Source organism: Xiphophorus hellerii, chromosome 13 (genome assembly GCF_003331165.1).
Source record: "Xiphophorus hellerii strain 12219 chromosome 13, Xiphophorus_hellerii-4.1, whole genome shotgun sequence".
Lineage (NCBI taxonomy): Eukaryota > Metazoa > Chordata > Actinopteri > Cyprinodontiformes > Poeciliidae > Xiphophorus > Xiphophorus hellerii.
This window is the reverse complement of record NC_045684.1, coordinates 9553794-9573445: the sequence shown is the minus strand read 5'-3', so window position 1 is coordinate 9573445 and position 19652 is coordinate 9553794. Positions and strand designations below refer to the sequence as shown.

The following is a 19652-nucleotide window of genomic DNA, read 5'->3' as shown; positions in this document are numbered from 1 at the left end:
GGTTTGGTGCCTTGCTCAAGGACTCAACAACTGAGATGGATGTGGGAAGTTTGAACCAGAAACCCATCAGTTACAGGAACCACAGTGGCTACAACCAGTATAGCTGTAGTACCACCATCTACTGGGATCAAATATAAGGCATAAAATGCACTGAAGGAAAACTCAAAACTTTTAATGTTAAATGAAATGTTACACGTTTATTTCTTTCTAAAATACATATAAACATAAAAATAGTTTCAACATTAAAATACAGTAATCTAAATGCTGCAGCAGAACAGATTAAAATATTACAGCTAAAACAAGAGAAAAAAGCAAAATATTAAAAATAATTACATGTACTTTGTGCAATCAATGCATGAAAATTAGTTTGCGGTGAATTTTGCATTTCTTTAAAGTACAAAAGATTTTTTTTTATTTGAATAGATTTTAATTAGGTAGAGTAAAACTGGTCAACATAATTTGAAAGAAATGAAATCAGATTCAATCTCATTTTACATTAAACACAAAATTAACACAAATACTGTTTTGTAGATTTTTTTTTAAAACACTCAACCATTATATACATTCTATTGTTGATTTAAAAAACTACAAAAATAAACCCCACTCACTCTCTATGGTACAGAATAATACAAATCAATCCCTCAAGTCCAATCATGTGAGAATGTTCTGGAAGGGAGTCCATGTCCGGTCAAACTCTGTTAATGCATGAAATAGTCAGTGGGCCCCCAAGCCTCTTCATCTATCAGCATCAGTACTGGCACTCCTCAGGGCTGTGTGCTGAGCCCTCTGCTCTTCATGTTGTACACACACAACATACAGTTTGACATAAACAGTAAGTTAATACAATAACATACAGTTTATCATTATTGTTTTTTGATACAGAATATACCAGAAAAATAAAACATCAATGAAGGATAATGTGTCATGGTTGAACATCTCTAAGTATCCAAATGTGAAGATCAAAATGATCACATTTAACAAATACAATGCAGGACATTTATGGAACATACTTCTACAGTTTTTCAACTGTGTGACGCATCATGTGCTTAGTTAAACTATGTTTATTACGAAAACTTTTTCCACAGTTCACACATGTAAATGGTTTTTCACCAGAGTGAATCCTCAAGTGCAGAGTTAAATGCTTTTTTTGACAAAAACTTTTCCCACAGGTCACACATGAAAACGGCTTTTCACCAGTGTGAATCATCATGTGCCGAGTTAAATTCCGTTTTTCACCAAAACTTTTTCCACAGTTCACACATGAAAACGGCTTTTCACCAGTGTGAATCATCATATGCGTAGTTAAATTAGATTTTTGAATAAAACATTTTCCACAATTCACACATGAAAACGGCTTTTCACCGGTGTGAATTCTCATGTGCTGAGTTAAAGTCGGTTTATGATTAAAACTTTTTCCACAGGTCACACATGAAAACGGCTTTTCACCGGTGTGAATCATCATGTGCTGAATTAACTGCTGTTTATGACTAAAACTTTTTCCACAGGTCACACATAAAAACGGCTTTTCACCTGTGTGAATCATCATATGACGAGTTAAATTCTGTTTTTCACTAAAACCTTTTCCGCAGTTCACACATAAAAACGGCTTTTCATCAGTGTGAATCATCATGTGACGAGTTAAATTATGTTTTTCAACAAAACCTTTTCCACAGGTCGCACATGAAAACGGCTTTTTACCAGTGTGAGTCATGATGTGCCGAGTTAAATGCTGTTTTTGAAGAAAACTTTTTCCACAGGTCACACAAGAAAACGGCTTTTCACCAGTGTGAATCATGACATGATGTGTTAAACCATGTTTTTGAGTAAAACTTTTTCCACAGTTCACACATGAAAATGGTTTTTCATCAGTGTGAATCCTCATGTGCTGAGTTAAATGCAGTTTTCGACTAAGACGTTTTCCACAGTTCACACATGAAAATGGTTTTTCACCAGTGTGAATCCTCATGTGCCGAGTTAAATGCAGTTTTTGAATAAAACTTTTCCCACAGGTCACACATGAAAACGGCTTTTCACCAGTATGAATCATCATGTGCTCAGTTAAACTCTGTTTTCGATTAAAACTTTTCCCACAGGTCACACATGAAAACGGCTTTTCACCAGTGTGAATCATCACATGACGAGTTAAATCATGTTTTCGAATAAAACTTTTCCCACAGTTCACACATGTAAACAGCTTTTCACCCGTATGAGTTCTCATATGAGCATCAAAAACAGATTTGAAAGTCAAACGCTTTTTACAGATGACACATGAGAAAGGTTTTCTTCTTTCCTGATTTTGTTTCTCAGCTTCAGCAGCTTCCTGGAAGATGTCTTGGTTCCTGTTTGGTTCTGATTCAGTGTGGTATGTTTGCTCATCAACAGGAACCACCATGCAGGTATCAGTCTCCTGTTTTAATTCAATCTGTTCTTCACCCTGACTGCAGTAAACTTCTTTCTCTTCCACTTTAATTTGCTGGTGTTTTAGATCCTCCTGCTCTTCTTTTATCTGATGATCTTCAGGCTCTTCCTGTTCTTGTTTCACCTGCAGAGGTTCCAACTCCTCCTGGTCCAGAGTGGATCTCCTCTCCAGGTAATAAATGTTACACTGCAGGCAATCTGGACAAGAAAACAGATTACAAAAGCAATCGTTATTTTATTGAAGTAAATGGGAGAAATCGTTCATTGTTTACGACAGAAATGAAAAAAATGAAAAAACCCACACCGAAAAATTTAAGAGCGTAGACAGAGAGACAGATCAGGCGACAAATCCAGCTGACAATTGGAGAATTCTCAAATGAACGGATATTAAATATTTTTTATTTATTACAAAATTAATAATAGTTGCCAATGTTGTTAATATTTACGAGTAAATTTAATTATTTCAAGATATTACTTAATTTGGAACTATCATTACTTTTATTTGTATTAAAATTTGATTTTAGTTCACTTTATATTTTTGGGGTTTATTTACAGAGTTTATTTGTAGGTTAATAATTGTTTAGTTTTTGTTGCTTTGTTATTTACTTTTGTAAGTTAGACATTAAGAACTGTGGGTCCATTTTCTGAAAGTATAGGGACTGGTATAGGACCAGCATGCACTGGGTTTTGACCAGAGCAGGAGAGGAAACAATGAAAAGTAGTGATGGTGAGATGCAGCTTCATGAAGCCCTGAGGAACTCCATCCAATCATTCGACTCATGAGCCGATGCACCACGGTGCTTCATTTGCTCTACTGTGACATCAACTGGACAATATATGTAAAATAGAAAATTCCTGAAGAAATTTAACCGGGGCCTGCCAAAGTGTGCCCGTCGATTTGGACCCAGCGTTCTGATGCTAAAAATTAGCATCAATGCTAAAGAAAGCTGCAATCATATGAGGAGAATGACCAGAATGTTTACTAACATGTACTTGCACCATTCAGTATGATAAAGTAAGTGTATCAGCTGAAATTAGCCAAAATGCTAATGTTAGCATGAATGCTGTCAGTAGCATGTGGGGCATCACTAGCATGTTGTCTGTACTTTACTTACTCCATTCGGTATACTAAACATGGCTAATAAGTAAGAAAATTAGCTGATAGCTTATTTAAGCTAAAAGACTAATGCAGCAAAGATATTAGCAAAGATAATGCAGGCTAACATTATTTCACTGCCGATGGTAGTGCACTAATCTTAGAAGAATATTAAGGCTTTTATTTTGAAATCTTCAGTAAGCTTCATATTAAATGGCCGTACTAATTCAATGTGTATTCAATGTGAATGCTGTCAGTAGCATGTGGGGCATCACTATTCAGAGATGCAATGAGTTTATAGCAGTTGTTTCACCATGTCTGTAGTTCTGACATTCTGCCATCACTGTGGTTCTAAAGAGCAGCTCAGAGAGGCAGACAAAATTCTGTCTATTTTGAGTCTAAGCAGCAGTTATTTTGAGGTGTAGAACAATAGGTGCCTGCCATGCAATGCATAGAGATTGCATCCCTATGCATTGCTATGGGCAGGCCCCAAATAGGCAACGTGAAAACAACATGAAGCTTTACAATGAATAAACAAGTAAAAGATGTTTGTGATTCTGATACATAAATTCTGATTAATCTGGTTGTATGAAACAATGGCTGGATCCAAAAGAAAACTAGAAACAAATAGAAAAGAGGGTTGTGATTGGCTTGTTACTCGCTATGTCACCAGGGACAACGATTTATTACTAAAAAATAAAAACTTTAACTGCTCAGGTTTAGGTGAGTTCTCTGTCTTACCCGCTTCATTACTCAACACATCACTAATGTAAAGTTTGATCTTTGTTATTTGCTTGTCAAACTGGAAAAATAAACTATAAAAGCAATTTTCAAGTTTTTTGGACATTGAACTTCTTTTACCTTCGTACGAAGCATCACCTCAGTGCAGCAGTGGCTTGTTGACTGAACTTTTATAGGATGTTTGGTTTGACAAACAATCGCCACTACAATTTATTTATTACAAATTATTACATTTTACAGCTACTAACACACTATTATTGTTTCATGCTGTTTGCTTTACTAACCTTGCGCTGCATTGTTCACATTTCTCCTGTTTTCAAAAGTAAGTTTGATTAGTTAAAGGAGGAAAAGCCATAAAAAGGTCATTTTATTTCTACATCAATAAGCCATTTTCACAGCGTAATTGTGATTCCTGCGTTCATTTACCGGTTAACAAAACATTTATACGGGAAAAGAACATTTACTAAAATGATCCTCATACAGAAAGGTGCAGACATTTAGACCTTAACCTGCATCCAAACGCTGGTGGTTCCTACCTATTCGGTGTAAGATTATCTGGGGCCTCCGGGAGAAATCCAGCAGTCTGCGATGATCATCCATCTCTTCCTCCGACTTGACGATGATTTCTTTAAACTCTGTGAATGTTTCTTCAGCAGCAGTTAACGGCTCGTTGATAAACTCGTTTAGAGAAACAGTCGAACATTCAACCAAACAGACCATGCGCCATTTTCTTTGTCTTCTTCTTCTTCTTCTTTGGGATTTTATGACTGTCGTTCATTCATGTCATTGCATTACCGCCACCTTGTGGATCTTACGATCATCACATCTAAAGATTTCTCATACAGTGCCAGTTCTCTTTGAAAGACGTAAAATCTTTTCTTCCACTTTATCTAAATAAAACAAATACAATATTAGTATTCCAGTTTTCCACAAATTCAAAGTTAATATTGTCTTCTGATTCGTATCTCCTACATCCCGCAACATGTTTCACAGTTTCTTCACTCCACCAGATCAGAACCTTTCCTATAGTTTCCGTATATCCACAATGATCGCTGCTGCTTTGTTCGGAGTTACCGCTGGTTCCGCCCATCCTGTGGCTTATTGAGAGCCGATCAGCACCGGTTTGTTCACTGAATTGTGCGGTGCTGGTGGTCGAGTGTAAAAGACTTTTAACGGTTTTATCTATTTGAATTTTCTACCGGTATTTAAATAATACTGTAGTTTCTTTCTACTGCACTAGATGGGTTAAATGCCATTACTCTCTTTAATACTGAAATTATTCAATATATGACCTTATATTTTATGTTTGCAAGCATTACTATGCCATATTTAAAGTTTTAAGCAGGGATGTTGGTACTGATTTTAAATTATTCAGTTTAGCTGACAGATTTGCACTGTTTAACTTTTTCCTGCTGCTTCTACTCATTTCATTTCAGCAAGTGTTCTGCAGTTGAACTCAAATGTTTCTACAATTTTCAGCAGTAACATTCAGCACTAACACGACATTTTCACAGGAAAGGCAAATGTTCTACTACAATAATAATATATCTATGTGTGGAGGTTAAATTAGTTCCAGCATTAGAAACATGGTGATCTATAATAGAAAACAGCTGCAGCAGAACAGAGAAAAATATAACTAAGACAACAGAAACACTAAATTACTGAAGACAATAATAATCAACCATACTTTCTACAATCAAGAACCATCAATGTATGAAAATTAATTTATAATGAATTTTAAAAGTAATTATTTTTTATTTATTCATTAAGCTATTACATAGGTGGAGTTGAACTGGTTAATATAATTTTACAAATAACAGCATCAGTTACAATGTCATTTTGTTTTAAAGAGAAACTTATCATCTTATAAGTTTTAAATCTAAGCTTAGATCACTTTTAGACCATATACAGTACAGACCAAAAGTTTGGACACACCTTTTAATTCAATGAGTTTCCTTTATTTTCATGACTATTGACATTGTAGATTCACACTGAAGGCATCAAAACTATGAATAACACATGTGGAAATATGCACTAAACAAAAAAGTTTAAAACAACTGAAAATACCCCTTATATTCTAGTTTCTTCAAAGTAGCAACCTTTTGCTGTGATTACTGCTTTGCGCACACACTGCATTTTCTTGATGGGCTTCAAGAAGTAGTCGGTCGGTCCATTTCTTGGGTTGGGGTTCTTTCAGTTAACCCAGTGCCCTGTATGTCTGCTGGATCTTCTTCATTGGGACTAGGTGGATCCTTTGGTTGGCAGGCTGGCTTTGTGACTTGGGATAGGGGTTTGGTTTGAATGATTCCTAAGCTGGTGGTCCTGGTTCTGGTTGGTTGTTGGATCTCTGTGTATGAGAAATGCAAGTGGGTGTATGGCGTCCATTTTTGTTTTGTTTATTTTGACATTGTCTACATGGGTTTGAATGTCTGGGTGTACACATGAGAATGGGAACATGTGATCTTGTCTCTGTGTGCCTGGTCTGTCTGTCAGGTTTGGTCTCTGGCTCCCTCCTCTCTGTGATCACCTTTATATCAAGTTGGGTGAGAGGAGGGGGCCCCTATAAAACTTTTTTCTCACCTTTCTTTTCTCTCCCGCTTTCTTCTCCGTCTCATTACAATTTAATAAAATAAACCCAAAGCAGTTTCTAATAAAGTTTCATGTAATTATATCAGGGGGAAGCCATAATGGTCCACTTGTGCAAGTCTTTAGGGCTTAACCTTGGTACTCGACAATGCTGAGTGTCACACTGTCAGACAGGACAAGTTTAATACAAAACACAACAAAAAGACAAAATGCAAGTGTTTAGTCAATGGTAAATGTTTGTATAGCGATTTATCTAGTGCAGAGGATGCCAAAGTGCTTTACATGTTGATGGTGGTAAGCTACATTGTAGCCCAGCTGCCCTAGGGCAGACTGACAGAAGCTGCTACACAATCGGCACCATCGGACTTCTGACTAACAGCAGGTAAGGCAGGTTTGGTGCCTTGCTCAAGGACTCAACAACTGAGATGGATGTGTGTAGCGCCTTTCTCAACTGAGCAGATCTGACTGCGAGGTGTAGTGTTAACCAGTTTGTATAATCAGAAGTAGGTACGGCACGGAGTCATGAGTGGGGTGAATAATTAATACAACTGATACAAAAAAGTAAAGTTTGTTAATATTGCTATTTATTGCAGTGGCAATAATAATAATAATAATAATACCAAAACAACAAAACAATAAATTTCCAAAAACAGAAGGGGAAAAAAACAAACCAACAAAAACAATTATAATAATAATCATTGATACTTCAAACGTAATAAAGTCCACAATAGATCCAAGAACAAAGAGAATAATTATGTTCCCTTTTCAATACTCAGAGTTTAGTTCGTTTCTGTAGGGAAAGTGTAGTTCCGTTTTCCTACCACCAGAGGGTGGGTGGGTAGCTCGCCATCTTCCGTCATCAAGTGAGTCAATGCAAGGGGGAAAAACCTGACCTAAAAGGCCAGATAACACACATTAAGTTCATATATAAACATTATATTTATATAAACTAAATGGAAGAGACAAGAAAACAATTAAATATGTACTTGCTATATTTTAACAACTTCATAGAAAAAATAAAAAAGAAAGGAGAAGATAAAAAGAAAAATTTAAATCCTTTTTTTTAAAAAAGCGCACTTCATAATTCAAGTTCAAAATTGCCTAGATAATATAATTAGCAGTCGTTACAAACAACCAATATTGAATCAAATCAATCAACTTACAAATGTGATTGATCAAAGTAGCTACAAACTAAATCATATTAGGTACCAAATTTCATCGCTGCACCAACATGGAATGCAACACCAATAAAGAAATCATGGAAAAAATAATCAAATCTAAAGTTGAAAGGTAAACCCTTAAATATTAAAGGTGTGGTCTTTAATTCGCTGCAACAGTGTGATTCTTCATTAAGTAAGTAATTAATAAGTAGACTAAACTGATGTGGGCCACTGATTGTCGATGGATCAGAGCTAATGCTAATGCTAACTGGCGCAGCAGAGCGAAAATAACGCCCTATTATCTACTCACCGTCGAGTAACGGATTATCTGATGAGGTGGATGCAATGATAACTTGCTCAGATCAGGAAGGTTCACCAGCTGTCAATGGATCACAACCTGGCGAGTGATTCAACAGGAGGGAAATATTAGCGGCGCTATCATTGCAAATGCTATACAACGTCAAGTCAGATGGTATTTAACAACTCACCGCAATCTTCAAGTTTTAGAGATTAAATGAGTGATGAGTCGATTCAGAAACTCCAGGTTGTTTTACAAACAACCAACAGTGAGTAGCAGCAAGGTGGGGAAGAAAAAACAAAACCCAGAAGCACACATGACAATCAACTTAAAGGGAAGGTGATTGGGTCATGGCGGACACCTGGGTTACATGTGGGAAGTTTGAACCAGCAACCCATCAGTTACAGGAACCACAGTGGCTACAACCAGTATAGCCGTAGTACCACCATCTACTGGGTTCAAGGATCAGGCACAACATACACTAAAGGAAAACTCAAAACTTTTAATGTTAAATGAAATGTTACACCTTTATTTCTTTCTAAAATACATATAAACATAAAAATAGTTTCAACAGTAAAATACAGTAATCTAAATGCTGCAGCAGAACAGATTAAAATATTACAGCTAAAACAAGAGAAAAAAGCAAAATATTAAAAATAATTACATGTACTTTGTGCAATCAATGCATGAAAATTAGTTTGCGGTGAATTTTGCATTTCTTTAAAGTACAAATGATTTTTTTTGTTTGAATAGATTTTAATTAGGTAGAGTAAAACTGGTTAACATAATTTGAAAGAAATGAAATCAGATTCAATCTCATTTTACATTAAACACAAAATTAACACAAATACTGTTTTGTAGATTTTTTTTAAAACACTCAACCATTATATACATTCTATTGTTGATTTAAAAAACTACAAAAATAAACCCCACTCACTCTCTATGGTACAGAATAATACAAATCAATCCCTCAAGTCCAATCATGTGGGAATGTTCTGGAAGGGAGTCCATGTCCGGTCAAACTCTGTTAATGCATGAAATAGTCAGTGGGCCCCTGTAATGAAGAGATCTTCATTACTGGGACTATTTTACTGAAATCACTGTATTGCATTTTTAAAGTACTTTTGCACTTTATTAACAAGCACTTTATTTAGCACTGCACTTTAAGCATAGATTTGCACATCAGTAACAATTTGCACACAAGAAGTTTTTAATTGTATTTATTGAGTATTTTTAGACATTAGCATGTAGCCTTTTGTTCTGGGCTCTGCACAGCTGCTCCTCATTGACGAGTGAGGTGGTTGCCTGTGGAGGGAGGATAATTGTTACTCAGAGCAATGAGCTACTGGTGGGTAAAACTGAGCAAATGTGTTGTGCATAATCTGTTGGGTGTGGAGTGCTAATGTAGAGTGACTCACCTGTCTTTTCTGTGTCCTCTCCGGGTGTTTGGACAAATACTGCCCCGGGGGTCCAGACACCATATATAGTCTCCGGGAGAGGCCATTGAAAAGTGTGTGGGGGGGAATTGTTTATGGGTTTTGTGGTGTTTCATTTGGTGTAATGATAAAACATAAAATATTTATAAAAAGTAAATAGAAATGTTTATATTTAGTAAAAGGTATTTTAATTAAATAAGTGGATATTGATGAATTGAGATTCCCCTGTGAATTAAAGGTGGTTTGATCCGTCACAGCTGGGACTATTTAAGACTGCAGTTTTCACCTGTGAAGTGTTGGTTGATGTTGTGTAGTGATGGTGAGATGAAGCCTCATGAGGCATTGAACCACTTGAGCCAACTGGTTCGAGAAAGGGTTCATTTCTTGAAGCTTCATGTGCACACGAAACCACCTACTGGCCAGGTGTATAATCACAGCCAGCTGTATCTTAATACGTGTGATGCATTGAATTTTTGTCTATTATGGCTCTTGGGAATGACTTCACAAAAGGTGTAGGACGAAATCATTTGTCTACATAAATTATGTATACACATGTGTGTATACTAAAATATTGTTTGAATGTATCCTCTGTGTGTAATTATTCCCAAAATAGTAGTGTCATGTGATATGGCATGTTGTGTAATAAAGTTTTTCTGTGACTCTAGAAAAATGGCCTGGGCTTAATCAGGCAGAGGACAGTGAAAGTGCTTGTGGAACTAGGGAGGGGGTAGTGAATAGGCTAATGCTTGTGTAACTTGGATGATTTCATGCATTTTTATTAAGAAACAACAATTTCTCCATAGTTTTTGGTTTCAAACGAGTTCTCTTTTTTGACACTACATGGATGAGGTGTTATTATTGTACCCCAACTCCTTGGAGCACAATAAACACCTCACCTTTACAGAAAATAAGAAACAGTGAAAAATACAGTTCCTCATAAGCAAACATAATGCATCTGCAAATGTTCAGTTCACCTTACCTTGTTAGGGCTTATCAAATCAAAATGTTCCCACATAGGGGAAATCCTCCTCTTTCTCGCCGGCTCCATCCTACTCCTATCCTGTCCTCACGCTCCTAAATCTCCTATCTATCTATCTCTCTCCTAAACTCTCCAAACACCAAACTAACTGTCTCAAACTAAATAACCACTATCCAGACTCTACTATCCAAACTATCAAAACTCTATCCACTCTCTCAACTGACCGCAACTCGCCTACAACAACCCACATTTTGAATGGAGCCTGTGGGGTTTCTAAAGCTGTCAAACCCCGCGCCAACATCTGAGCCACTTCCCGAAGCAGTCACGTGGTACAGCCAGGCAGCGAGGCTTCGGACGTCATCGTTTTCGGCTCCTCCCCTAAATGAAGCAAGCTTCGATACGCGCTTTACGGAAACGCCCCCTCCATTACTCGACACACGCCTCGAAGCCTCGGCACATCACGTAACATCACTAATGTTGTGTGAAGAATAAAACCACTGCTGTTTTCCACCTGACTCTGCCTCAACGCTTCATCGTCACTGTAAAATCCTACCGCGAACGGCTACCTTGTTACAGCCCCCAAGCCTCTTCATCTATCAGCATCAGTACTGGCACTCCTCAGGGCTGTGTGCTGAGCCCTCTGCTCTTCACGTTGTACACACACAACATACAGTTTCACATAAACAGTATTTTAATACAGTAACATACAGTTTATCATTATTGTTTTTTGATACAGAATAAACCAGAAAAATAAAACATCAATGAAGGAAAATGTGTCATGGTTGAACATCTCTAAGTATCCAAATGTGAAGATCAAAATGATCACATTTAACAAATACAACATAGGACATTTATGGAACATACTTCTATAGCTTTTCAACTGTGTGACGCGTCATGTGCTGAATTAAACACTGTTTATGACTAAAACTTTTGAAACAGGTCACACATGAAAACGGCTTTTCACCAGTGTGAATCATCATGTGCTGAGTTAAATCATGTTTTCGAATAAAACTTTTTCCACAGGTCACACATGAAAACTGCTTTTCACCAGTGTGAATCCTCATGTGACGAGTTAAATCATGTTTTCGAAAAAAACTTTTCCCACAGTTCACACATGTAAACTGCTTTTCACCTGTGTGAATCCTCATGTGCTGAATTAAATTTTGTTTATGACAAAATCTTTTTCCACAATTTCCACATGAAAACGGCTTTTCACCAGTGTGAATCATCATGTGACGAGTTAATTCCTGTTTTTGACGAAAACTCTTTCCACAGGTCACACATGAAAACGGCTTTTTACCTGTGTGAATCCTCATGTGCTCAGTTAAATTATATTTTCCACTGAAACTTTTTCCACAGTTCACGCATGAAAATGACTTTTCACCAGTATGAATCATCATGTGCTTAGTGAAATGCGGTTTTTGAAGAAAACTCTTTTCACAGGTCACACATGAAAATGGCTTTTCACCAGTGTGAATCATCATGTGCCGAGTTAAACTCTGTTTTCGATTAAAACTTTTCCCACAGGTCACACATGAAAACGGCTTTTCACCAGTATGAATCATCATGTGCTCAGTTAAACTCTGTTTTCGATTAAAACTTTTCCCACAGTTCACACATGAAAACGGCTTTTCACCAGTATGAATCATCATGTGCTCAGTTAAACTCTGTTTTCGATTAAAACATTTCCCACAGTTCACACATGAAAACGGCTTTTCACCCGTATGAGTTCTCATATGAGCATCAAAAACAGATTTGAAAGTCAAACGCATTTTACAGATGACACATGAGAAAGGTTTTCTTCTTTCCTGATTTTGGTTCTCAGCTTCAGCAGCTTCCTGGAAGATGTCTTGGTTCCTGTTTGGTTCTGATTCATTGTGGTCTGTTTGCTCATCAACAGGAACCACCATGCAGGTATCAGTCTCCTGTTTGAATTCAATCTGTTCTTCAGCCTGACTGCAGTAAACTTCTTTCTCTTCCACTTTAATCTGCTGGTGTTTTAGATCCTCCTGCTCTTCTTTTATCTGATGATCTTCAGGCTCTTCCTGTTCTTGTTTCACCTGCAGAGGTTCCAACTCCTCCTGGTCCAGAGTGGATCTCCTCTCCTGGTAATAAATGTTACACTGCAGGCAATCTGGACAAGAAAACAGAGGAAACAAACAATCGTTATTTTATTGAAGTATATGGGAGAAATCGTTCATCGTTTACGACAGAAATGAAAAAAATGAAAAAACCCACACCGAAAAATTTAAGAGCGTAGACAGAGAGACAGATCAGGCGACAAATCCAGCAGACAATTGGAGAATTCTCAAATGAACGGATATTAAATATTTTTTATTTATTATAAAATTAATAATAGTTGCCAATGTTAATATTTACAAGTAAATTTTATTATTTAAAGATATTACTTATTTTGGAACTATCATTACTTTTATTTGTATTAAAATTTGATTTTAGTTCACTTTATATTTTTGGGGTTTATTTACAGAGTTTATTTGTAGGTTAATAATTGTTTAGTTTTTGTTCCTTTGTTATTAACTTTTGTAAGTTAGACATTAAGAACTGTGGGTCCATTTTCTGTAAGTATAGGGACTGGTATAGGACCAGCATGCACTGGGTTGGGCCTGTGGGTTTTGACCAGAGCAGGAGAGGAAACAATGAAAAGTAGTGATGGTGAGATGCAGCTTCATGAAGCCCTGAGGAACTCCATCCAATCATTCGACTCATGAGCCGATGCACCGCGGTGCTTCATTTGCTCTACTGTGACATCAACTGGACAATATATGTAAAATAGGCAACGTGAAAACAACATGAAGCTTTACAATGAATAAACAAGTTTAAAATGTTTGTGATTCTGATACATAAATTCTGATTAATCTGGTTGTATGAAACAATGGCTGGATCCAAAAGAAAACTAGAAACAAATAGAAAAGAGGGTTGTGATTGGCTTGTTACTCGCTATGTCACCAGGGACAACGATTTATTACTAAAAAATAAAAACTTTAACTGCTCAGGTTTAGGTGAGTTCTCTGTCTTACCCGCTTCATTACTCAACACACCATTAATGTAAAGTTTGATCTTTGTTATTTGCTTGTCAAACTGAAAAAAATAAACTATAAAAGCAATCTTCAAGTTTTTTGGACATTGAACTTCTTTTACCTTCGTACGAAGCATCACCTCAGTGCAGCAGTGGCTTGTTGACTGAACTTTTATAGGATGTTTGGTTTGACAAACAATCGCCACTACAATTTATTTATTACAAATTATTACATTTTACAGCTACTAACACACTATTATTGTTTCATGCTGTTTGCTTTACTAACCTTGCGCTGCATTGTTCACATTTCTCCTGTTTTCAAAAGTAAGTTTGATTAGTTAAAGGAGGAAAAGCCATAAAAGGTCATTTTATTTCTACATCAATAAGCCATTTTCACAGCGTAATTGTGATTCCTGCGTTCATTTACCGGTTAACAAAACATTTATACGGGAAAAGAACATTTACTAAAATGATCCTCATACAGAAAGGTGCAGACATTTAGACCTTAACCTGCATCCAAACGCTGGTGGTTCCTACCTATTCGGTGTAAGATTATCTGGGGCCTCCGGGAGAAATCCAGCAGTCTGCGATGATCATCCATCTCTTCCTCCGACTTGACGATGATTTCTTTAAACTCTGTGAATGTTTCTTCAGCAGCAGTTAACGGCTCGTTGATAAACTCGTTTAGAGAAACAGTCGAACATTCAACCAAACAGACCATGCGCCATTTTCTTTGTCTTCTTCTTCTTCTTCTTTGGGATTTTATGACTGTCGTTCATTCATGTCATTGCATTACCGCCACCTTGTGGATCTTACGATCATCACGTTCATTTAATTGTGCGGTGCTGGTGGTCGAGTGTAAAGGACTTTTAACGGGTTTTTCTACTTGAATTTTCTACCGGTATTTTAATAATAGTTTGTAATTATTTATGTTTTAGCTCTCAGGATTGAAGGTGGTGCGTTTGGCCCAGATGGTGGCGCCCCCTGTTGCTGTGGCTGTCCTGTGATCAACATAAATCGATGGAGGAAAATCCAACGAGTGTTTGTGACGTCACGGTGTTTGGTGATTCTTTGCTCGGGAGCCTCCGATCCAGAACCTGTCAGCACCTACCGCCAAGCCTCGGCAACTCAGCTTAGTTTTTCTAACTCCTTCTTATCTACATAGAGGTATTATTTAATTTTTCTGCTTTAATTTTAATAAATTGTTATAACTTTGAAACAGCGTCTATTGCAAAAACGTGCCTGTGCCCTAAATCAAATCCTGGGTGGAAGTCCCAGGTGGCGTTGTTGGCAACAAACTAAATAATTGTGTATTTTTACCATCGATTGCCTCACTAATATTTATTTAGCTAATGTTAGTTTATACACTCTTTCTTCTGCACTAGATGGGTTAAATGCCATTACTCTCTTTAATACTGAAATTATTCAATATATGACCTTATACTTTAATTTGCAAGCATTTCTGTGCAACATTTAAAGTTTTAAGCAGGGATGTTGGTACTGATTTTAAATTATTCAGTTTAGCTGACAGCTTTGCACTGTTTAACTTTTTTCTGCTGCTTCTACTCATTTCATTTCAGCAAGTGTTCTGCAGTTGAACTCAAATGTTTCTACAATTTTCAGCAGTAACATTCAGCACTAACACGACATTTTCACAGGAAAGGCAAATGTTCTACTTACTTTCTAAGACACTAATAATATATCTATGTGTGGAGGTTAAATGAGTTCTAGCATTAGAAACATGGTGATCTATAATAGAAAACAGCTGCAGCAGAACAGAGAAAAATATAACTAAGACAAAAGACACAACAAATTATTGAAGAAAATATTCAACCATATTTTCTACAATCAAGAAAAATTAATGCATGAAAATTAATTTATAGTGAATATTTCATTTTCTATAGAGTAAAACGTTTTAAAAATTTCTTCATAAAGCTTTTACATAGGTAGAGTTAGACTGGTTAATATAATTTAAAACAAATAACAGCATAAGTTGCAATATCATCTTGTTTCAAAGAGAAACCTATCAAAGAATTTATTGTATATATGTTTGAGAATGCACAACCATTAATGAAAATGTTCAATTAGAGCTAATAAACAGAGGTGAATAAATTGATTATAGCTTTTCTATCAATTATAAATATTATAATTTTATAACCTTGTTTAAGAACTGATTTCCTAAAATGACTTATGACAAAATAAATTGTCACATGGTGACATGACTACTTCAGTAACTAACCCGTATTTGGCTTGGACAGATCTGGCCCAGGTGAGGCATGCCTCATGTGAACCATGCCATCACTGCCAGATCTTTCCTGAGTCTGGCTGACATCCAATTTGCCATGCCAGAGGTTTGCCAGATGTGTGAGCAGAATGCCAGATCCGGTTCAGGCCGGTCTGCTGTGTGGGAACCGGCGAAGGCTCGCTCCTCTGGTCACCGTTTGCTCGATTACCTGTCCGCCCTCCAACACCACCTCCACCAGCGATCTACACCAAACTCTGAGACTCCACACGCCACCAACAAGCAGCCTCGACTCCAGCAGCCCCCACCGCTTCTTCCTCCCTGGCAGATTAACTGCATTTCATCAAGTAAGTAATTAAATCCTCTCCTTCAGTCTCAATTCAAGAACGCAGACTCACCATTCACCTTTCCCTCCTCCAGGATGCAGTCGATCCTATACAGTGGACTCCGGGACAAGATTCACATTTCATTCAATTCTCTGGACAAAATAAACTGTATTGAACTGATTCACCGGCTTCATGTTTGTTCTGTATGTGGGTCAAGCGGATCAATCCCCTCATGACAGAAATTATGCTTTAACCCTCAGATTTTAACAAATGTAACTTTATATCAACATTACATTTTTTATGGCTTTCTTTTTATTTGTCTAAAAGAAGAAAATCTGGATTTATACACATAATTGCTCGACTCTGGAGAACCTGGCCGTCCTGTGGGACATTGTTGCTGGTACGGGTCTAGGTTTTGGGCATCTGGGGTCTGTGGCCCTCATCTGGGGAGGGACATTAGTGACCCTGTGAATGACTTCTGGCGGCAGCATGTGGTGAGTTTGGGGCTCCTTACAGCTTGAGATGGGTTACTAGCATGGTGGCCGTATTGTTCCTGGGGTAGTCTTGGGATTCTGGGGGCGTATTTTCCCTGGATCCTGGCTGAAACCTGAGACTTGGGTTCTGCTCAGTATGTAGTCTGGATTTTGGGGCCGGTTCATGCACTGCATGTTTGCACTGTGAATTTTCAACATGGTTTTGGGCTCTTTATGCCACGTCTTGTCCTCAGTTGTGAGGTGGATCGCAGTGGGGTGGTGGTGGTCCTGTGTCTGGATGATCCAGCAGTCTCTGTGTGGGTCTGTCAGGGTTGGGGTTGCTGAGCTCTCATTATGTTGGACTTCACAACAACCATCCCCTCGGCCACGGTCCGAAGTGGCAAAATTTTTCCATAGGCTTTGACACCGCCGTGTTCTGCCACTATGCCTAAGTGGCTGCAAGAACTCATTTGCCACCTCGGTATTCCTTTGAATGTGCCATTTGGGCGCTTTTGGAGCCATATGGGTGCAGTTGCAGTTCATGCAAAATCCCCTGGATGGAGCTCTTGTATTAGGATTAGAATCATGTCAGATTTTCATTTTCAGCTCAGAGAGCCTGCCACCTGGGTGTTCTAACCGGTGATCCTTGGTGGCAAATTAGGTTAGCTTTGTGTGCTAAGTGTCTGAGTGCTGGTGGTTCATGGGTAGTGTGGTCCCTGGCTAGTGTGGGGGATGGGGAGGCCTGCCACCTGGGTGTTCCAACCGGTGATCCTTGGTGGCAAATTAGGTTAGCTTTGTGTGCTAAGTGTCTGAGTGCTGGTGGTTCATGGGTAGTGTGGTCCCTGGCTAGTGTGGGGGATGGGGAGGCCTGCCACCTGGGTGTTCCAACCGGTGATCCTTGGTGGCAAATTAGGTTAGCTTTGTGTGCCAAGTGTCTGAGTGCTGGTGGTTCATGGGTAGTGTGGTCCCTGGCTAGTGTGGGGGATGGGGAGGCCTGCCACCTGGGTGTTCCAACCGGTGATCCTTGGTGGCAATTTAGGTTAGCTTTTTGTGCTAAGTGCCTGAGTGCTGGTGGTTCATGGGTACTACTCTGGAGGTCCAAGGGGGTGGTTCATCCTACCTCCATGCGGGGTTATGGTGCTCCATTCCTGGGTACTTAACCTCCATGAGTCCCCCTGGTTCTCTGGAGGTCCAAGGGGGTGGTTCATCCTACCTCCATGCGGGGTTATGGTGCTCCATTCCTGGGTACTTAACCTCCATGAGTCCCCCTGGTTCTCTGGAGGTCCATGGGGGTGGTTCATCTGTCCTCCATGCGGGGTTATGGTGCTCCATTCCTGGGTACTTAAGCTCCATGAGTCCCCCTGGTTCTCTGGAGGTCCAAGGGCTGTTTCATCCTACCTCCATGCGGGGTTATGGTGCTCCATTCCTGGGTACCTAAGCTCCATGAGTCCCCCTGGTACTCTGGTGGTCCATGGGTAGTGTGGTGGAGGGATATGCCTGCCACCTGGGTACTCTGACTGATGTCCCTTTGTGGCAAAGTAGGTTTGCTTTATGTGCAAAGTGTCTGAGTGCTGGTGGTCAGTGTGAGCCCAGTGGTACTCTGGAGGTCCAAGGGCTGTTTCATCCAACCTCCATGCAGGCTTATGGTGCTCCATTCCTGGGTAAATGAGCTCCATGAGTCCCCCTGGTTCTCTGCAGGTCCAAGCGTTCAGTGATGATCTGCCCTTGTTCTCTACATTAGCCACGTCTGCTAGTGCTCATCTCTTTGTTGATACCCAGGTGGCAATATTTACTCCCTGGTGGCAAAGCCCCCCCTGCTCTGGGGGGGCATCAGAGGAGGTTGTGCCTGGTTTCGTTTATTCTTCCAAGTGTGTGTGATGACCTGAGCCCACCTTTTGCCCAATAAATGCACGGGACCCCCCTCAAAGCCCCTGTGAATGTTGGTTCCCATATGGCATAAATCCAATTCAAAATGATACCCAGATGGCAAGTCCTCCAACTCTGCGTCCCAAGCTGGTATCGAACCAGGCTCTCCCGGGTGAGAAGCAAGTTTCTTAACCATTGTGCTTCTTAAGTGCCTGGTTTAGTTTATTCTTCCAAGTGTGTGTGATGACCTGAGCCCATCTTTTGCCCAATAAATGCACGGGACCCCCCCTTAAAGCCCCTGTGAATGTTGGTTCCCATTTGGCATAAATTCAATTCAAAATGATACCTGGATGGCACGTCCTCCAACTCTGCGTCCCAAGCTGGTATCAAACCAGGCTCTCCCGGGTGAGAGGCAAGTTTCTTAACCATTGTGCCACGGGGGAGTTTAGGGAAGTCCGCCCAAATGGGTAAGGGGTTAGGGTTAGGGTAGGGTAAGGGATAGGGTTAGGATTGGCTTTTTTACTTATCACTTGGCGGCGGGGATGTTTATGGACCTGTGAGGGGCTGCTTCCTTTTTCACAGTTGGTGCGTTGGCTTTTCTGTAGCATCCTTCCTACTGGTGGTGTAGTCGGCAAGTTGAGAGCCTTGTGTTTTTGGCTTATTTGTGTATGAAGTGGTGAAAGTGCTTGTGTTGGCTGGTGTTTGCATTTTAATTGGCCCCTTTTTTTGGGTCTGGTATCGTTTACTGTCTGTCTGTCTTGGTGTTGGCATGGGATGTGATTTATTGCTTTGCTAGCCTATCTGTGGCCACAGCCTGGTGCTGGGCTGGGATTCAGGGCTGTGGGTGGTATTCTTGTTCTGGATATTGCGCTGAGCTGGCTGGTCGGTCCATTTCTTGGGTTGGGGTTCTTTCAGTCAACCCGGTGCCCTGTATGTCTGCTGGATCTTCTTCATTGGGACTAGGTGGATCCTTTGGTTGGCAGGCTGGGTTTGT

General features: G+C 39.2%; 1 protein-coding gene and 5 long non-coding RNA genes across 7 annotated transcripts; 2 read left to right on the top strand and 4 right to left on the bottom strand.

Annotated features, from left to right (window-relative positions):
* Window positions 1-819: 819 nt before the first annotated feature.
* On the bottom strand, window positions 820-2170 carry LOC116730977 (gastrula zinc finger protein XlCGF8.2DB-like; the record flags this gene model as incomplete). Its single annotated transcript, XM_032580552.1, has 2 exons — window positions 820-1662; window positions 1999-2170. Coding segments are annotated over 2 exons (822 nt in total), but the record flags the coding sequence as incomplete, so codon positions are not given.
* A 337-nt stretch (window positions 2171-2507) lies between these two features.
* LOC116731012 (uncharacterized) lies at window positions 2508-4852 on the bottom strand. Its single transcript, XR_004341466.1, has 2 exons — window positions 4792-4852; window positions 2508-2616 (listed from the first exon to the last, which is right to left on the bottom strand). It is a non-coding gene; the product is annotated as an uncharacterized LOC116731012 (long non-coding RNA).
* Window positions 4853-6490: 1638 nt separating this feature from the next.
* Window positions 6491-8624, bottom strand: LOC116731003 (uncharacterized). Its single transcript, XR_004341456.1, has 3 exons — window positions 8490-8624; window positions 8312-8398; window positions 6491-7734 (listed from the first exon to the last, which is right to left on the bottom strand). It is a non-coding gene; the product is annotated as an uncharacterized LOC116731003 (long non-coding RNA).
* Window positions 7564-8086, top strand: LOC116731073 (uncharacterized). Its single transcript, XR_004341532.1, has 2 exons — window positions 7564-7623; window positions 8047-8086. It is a non-coding gene; the product is annotated as an uncharacterized LOC116731073 (long non-coding RNA).
* Window positions 8625-12737: 4113 nt separating the features above from the next.
* Window positions 12738-14363, bottom strand: LOC116730992 (uncharacterized). The gene is made up of 2 exons (XR_004341442.1): window positions 14289-14363; window positions 12738-12848 (listed from the first exon to the last, which is right to left on the bottom strand). It is a non-coding gene; the product is annotated as an uncharacterized LOC116730992 (long non-coding RNA).
* A 245-nt stretch (window positions 14364-14608) lies between these two features.
* LOC116731033 (uncharacterized) lies at window positions 14609-16499 on the top strand. 2 transcript variants are annotated; one of them, XR_004341488.1, is made up of 3 exons: window positions 14609-14918; window positions 16172-16340; window positions 16414-16499. It is a non-coding gene; the product is annotated as an uncharacterized LOC116731033 (long non-coding RNA). The 2 variants fall into 2 exon arrangements; XR_004341487.1 differs by lacking the exon at window positions 14609-14918 and having other exon boundaries at window positions 15863-16340.
* The last annotated feature ends 3153 nt before the right edge of the window (window positions 16500-19652 follow it).